The sequence below is a fragment of the Bactrocera neohumeralis genome, chromosome 6 (genome assembly GCF_024586455.1).
Source record: "Bactrocera neohumeralis isolate Rockhampton chromosome 6, APGP_CSIRO_Bneo_wtdbg2-racon-allhic-juicebox.fasta_v2, whole genome shotgun sequence".
NCBI lineage: Eukaryota > Metazoa > Arthropoda > Insecta > Diptera > Tephritidae > Bactrocera > Bactrocera neohumeralis.
In genome coordinates this window covers 42734803-42739734 of record NC_065923.1, presented here as the reverse complement: position 1 = coordinate 42739734, position 4932 = coordinate 42734803, and the positions used below count along the sequence as shown (strand labels likewise).

At 36.0% G+C, this 4932-nt stretch overlaps 1 protein-coding gene across 1 annotated transcript; it reads right to left on the bottom strand.

The window, feature by feature from the left end:
- Nucleotides 1-1703: 1703 nt before the first annotated feature.
- LOC126763663 (piggyBac transposable element-derived protein 3-like) lies at nucleotides 1704-4215 on the bottom strand. Its single transcript, XM_050481376.1, has 2 exons — nucleotides 2116-4215; nucleotides 1704-2061 (listed from the first exon to the last, which is right to left on the bottom strand). The coding sequence occupies exons 1-2, from the start codon at nucleotides 3608-3610 to the stop codon at nucleotides 1844-1846; spliced, it is 1713 nt and encodes a 570-aa protein (XP_050337333.1). The 5' UTR covers nucleotides 3611-4215; the 3' UTR covers nucleotides 1704-1843.
- Between the last annotated feature and the right edge of the window lie 717 nt (nucleotides 4216-4932).

Genomic DNA, 4932 nt, shown 5'->3' with positions numbered 1-4932 from the left:
ACGGTTGGGTAGTCTCTTCATTCATGGTTTATTGTTTGCTAGTTAACCTGCTCAACACTGATATTCTAAGGCAGCAAAGAAAAACATGTCACAAAATTAGCTATCTCACAGGTAGATGGTACCACATTCACATAAGGAGATATTAAAGCTGTGGCGGAATAAGCATGAAAAATATGTTTGTTGTCAAAACAGGGATATAACGCTTGGAGGAGCGTGCGCTTCATAAGCAAAGCAGGAACAAAAGATCAAAATACATAGCAATATGAATGTAGTGGGTGACAGCGCTGACAGAGCATGATGCTGGCTGTGGGTGGCTGTGGCAGAAGCAATAGTTTTAAAATAGGCTATTGCGGAACGCAAAGAGAAAATGTCAACACGTTGATAATTGGATTAGCACTAACAAAAGAAAATGTATATCTAGACATTTGGGTTCTACGTGTGAGTGTGGGTTCATATGACATTGTTTAAAGCAGGAGAGACAAATTTTTTTGTTTTGAGAACTTAGCCACATATTGTGGTTTTGCGGTAGAAAATGTTGCGTTTCAAGAATTTCAAGTAGTCGTATTTTCTTTATCAACAAAGTATGATGCGCCAAACAATTTTTGCTAACTAACTGTGATGAGGTTTCTGTGGATCTAAATAATACTAATAGCACGGCATTGAAGTAATGCAGTCTTTGAAGATGTTTTTATTCTATTTTATTTTAAGATAGAGTCTTCTTAAATATGGTGAAATAACCGATATAGGGGATAATAATTAAAATTCAAATAAACCTTATTTTTACCTTATAAAGGGTGATCCATTTCAAGGTTTCCTACTTTTTTAAAGAGAAAACACATAAACTTCAAATTTAATGAGGAATATTTATTATCATCCCAAAGAACTTTCTTTGTCATTTATTTTTTGAAGATTATCTCTTTTAAATATTTCAAGTATTTCCATTGAGTCCAATTTTCGATGACTAGTTCATACATTTCGACTGGTAATTGGCGAATGACACGCGTGATGTTTTTTTCCAAAACCGAAGCGAAGAACATAGACCTTAGACTTTACATATTCCCATTGGAAAAAGTCTTAAGGCCACAAATGTAAAATTATCTGCTCATCGAAGTGTTTTCTAGAAAAATCCATTGGTTGATATTTTGTAATCTTAAAAGATCTTAAAAAATAATTTTTTGTGCTTTTATTTAGCTCCTTATTTGATGTAGTTTTTATCTCCTTTAATGGGCGTCTTTAGCTTAGGGCAAAGAAGTTACAGGCAGCCAGGTCTGGGAAATGCAGTGGCTCCGGCACCATTAATATGTTGTTTTTGGACAAATATTTGCGAAAAACAACAAGACGTGAGCAGAGGCGTTATCATGATGCGAAAGCCAATTTGTGTTCTTCCACAAATCCTAACGCCATCACATTATGGAAACAGACGAAATGGGACAACAACAACGACTACTTCAAATATAGCACAATTTTGATTCCACTTGATTCGTTGAGTTTACAGTGCAGAAATCAAGAAGCAGTTAATATAACAAGATAAATCCTTTTACAAATAATGTGGCCAATATAATCCCAACTTTTTTTCTAGAAAAATTTTGAAGGAAAGAAAGCAATTGCGGTTAGCTATGAGACACCAGTAATCAAGCGCTTAAGGCCTTTTATTCATATCTCTCGTAGTTTTTGAGAAAATAGCCGCCCCAAAAATGGGGCGCTGGCCACACCAGGGAGCACTAAAAATATACTATGTAGTTCAGTTAATATAAGATGTGATTTCAGTTTTATTAAAGAAAATTATAAATTTAATTCAGATACCACTTTTTAATTGATTGAATTAAAATAAATATAAATAAAATTATGAATGGAAAGCCTCAAAACAGTTTGTGTGACATCCAACATCACATTTTCGACACTTTTTAGTTGTGTTTTTATGGCACATTGCACATCTTATTTGAGTTGCATTTGAAATTATTATGTGGCCTTGACCATCAAGGCGAACCCCGTCTGGAACTCTACGTCTTTTGCAACGAGGCTTCAAGGGGCGACCCATTGTACGTGGAAGGGAGTATTTTCCTAAGCAAAGAAGTAATTATGGCAAATAGAAACATGAATAATGAATATATTTACCAAGATATGTAGTAGTTATTACTCTAATAAATGCAAGATAGTCTAATGAACGATTTTCTTGACCATCTGGAGACAGTTTATAAAGTTGAAACGCATTGTTCACGGATACGTTCAAAGGCCACATCATCAACTGCCAGTACCACTTTTTACGATTGATACTGATTCGATAACATCCCACATTCTGATCTAGTCGGTCAGTACCGCCCATATATCTATTGTACTGCTGGATACATAATGGTTGTGGAATACCTATCTTTTTCTTTTGACTGCTTGACCATCGTTGAGCCGATCCCAGAGGTAGTACTCCTTCGGCAGAGGAGGCCAAAGTAACTACGTTGTTGTCATTATAGCGAACCAGCGTAATACCTGATTTCTTATCAGTAATCTGATGATAGCTACCCCTCGGTTTGGATTTTATGCTTTGAAGTGACTCCAAAGGTGCTTTTTCGACGCGATTTGATCGAATAGTGCCAGTTCCCTGATGTCCAGATTCCTTCAGTGCTGTTAGCAAACGAAGTGACGTGAAAAAATTATCGATGTAGACGTGGACTTTGAACCCATTTGGTAGTTTAGACAGCAAATTCGTAACAACGGACCCACCAACTCCTAGCTCGGGATTAGTATTACCGGTGGAGGCTCCTTGATAAGGTTCAGCTTGAATCAAATATCCTAGGCGAGTTGCCATGCACCAAATCTTATAACCAAATCGGATTGGTTTTCCATGGATATGTTGTTTTGTGCTATGGTGGCCGTAATACGGTACCATGGATTCATCTATACTTACATTCGTAAAGCGCGGAAAATATCTCATCCAACTTGCGTTAAGTTTATTCCACAATGGGCGAACCTTTGTAAACTTATCTCCCTGATCTAATAATGTATTGTCGCTTACGTGCATATATTTCAAAATTTGCTCGAACCGAAATCTTGTCATAGAGTTGGCAACGCCAGGGTGATATGTATCAGCACCTGTGTCCCAAAACATTCGCTGTCTTGCATAGGAACAATAGCCACTCAACAAAAATATAGCAATTACAAGACGCATTTCTTCTCGCGTTACGTCAAACTGGTCGTTCCCCTCGTAAACGGCATACTTTTTCGAGTTAAGTACTATCAATTCTACTAACTCGTCATCATAAAATAGTTCAAACCACTCTACAGGGCTCCGAGAGTCGTTGAGAAAGTCAGGTTCAGTCCAAGTTTGCCTCTCATACGTTGGAAGATCCTTGTTCTCCCACTCTCTATATGGCAGAGGTTTTTTCTTTGATTTTCTCACTTGAGCTTGATTCCCAATTTTTAGTTCAGATAAAGAAACATTGTCATCACTGTCGTCCGAATCAGACTGATTTTCCCGCCCAACAAATTCATGCCTCAATCCACCACCACCTTGTCTAACTATTTGCAATTGCCCTTCAGCTCGTAGCTGATTTCCAGAGAGATGATTAAAGTTTCCTGCTTCGGCGTCGTCTTCGTCACTGTCACCATCACTTAGCATGTGATTTTCAGGAGGGCAAATGTAAACAGAAGCATTTATAATATCTTCTTCATACTCCAAAATATCGACTATGTCAGCAACAGTTAACCTGAATAGTGAGTTTCAGTTATGGAATTTCCGTAAAATATAAAAAAAGCAGAAAAAAAAAGAAATCGGAAAGAAAAAATGTGTCATATATTTACTGAAAATTAACAAATGTGAACAAAAAGTTTATGAAAAAACATGTGGGCATATGTGCTCAGCGCCCCAAAAATGGGGCGTCACAAAATATCTCTTACAAAACTTCACAGAACCAATAAAAACCACTTTTGACTTTACTTTTCCACTCAACAAAGATAAATTTATAAACTTTAACACAAAAATATCACAACTTGAAGATATAACAACATAAACTTACTTATTATTTCGCGACATCGCAAATTGTACAAAACACCAAATTTCTTTCACACGTTTGAAAAACAAAGTGAGGTTATGGTGAAAACAAAACACATGATAGTGTTGCCGCACAATCTAAAAATATGTAGCTAAAGGATTTTGTGGTAATAGACAATTACGTTTTTTAATAACTAAAATAAACTAAGCGTTTTTAAAATGGGGCGCTGGGATTATATCTTTACTCTATGTGATTAGTTTTTTTGTACGTGACGTGGTAATAGTATGTGGTATTGGGAAAATAGATAAAATTTGGTCGATACTACCCCAACTTCCATATACAACATGTGATGGCTTCCGTTTTTCTAACAAACCTTATGTGTCTGTCAGCATATGAGTTATGTGTATATAGTATACATATGTATGTATATAATTTTTTTCAGATTTCCATTCTCAGGTTGACGTTGTACATCTTAATGCATTTTCCATCCTTTGATTCCTGATAGTTGCAAGAGTATAAAATGTTCGGTTGAATCGGAACTTAGCCCTTCCTTACTTGTTATTTTTGATGTTATACGTCCCCACTAGTTTATACTTAGCTGTGTAGAAGTGTAACTAATTAATCGACTTTGAAAAATGTGCTTGATGGTCATAAATCAATTATCCATTTTTTTCAAAGGCACATTTATAAGGAGAAAGTAGCAAATGTTACAAAAGTAGTATGTCGTGCAAACAGTGGTGGTGGAAGGAAAATAAATGATGAATGAAAATCTATAGTTAACCCTTTCGTACAAGTTTGAATAAACTTTCGGTCAAGTAAGCATAAATATCGGTAAAAGACTACAGTATATAATATAATATCAATGAGACGGCGTATGAGCAACTTTAAGACTAATTATTTCTTTGAAGAATTTGCTGTCCCTCTACGACGAAGCCGAGGGATACATATG

Coding starts and splice junctions, on each gene's coding strand:
- LOC126763663 (XM_050481376.1), bottom strand. CDS start 3,610: ATGCTAAGTGATGGTGACAGTGACGAAGACGACGCCGAAGCAGGAAAC. Junction 2,062..2,115: donor AATAACTACTACATATCTTG/GTAAATATATTC, acceptor TTCTTTGCTTAG/GAAAATACTCCCTTCCACGT.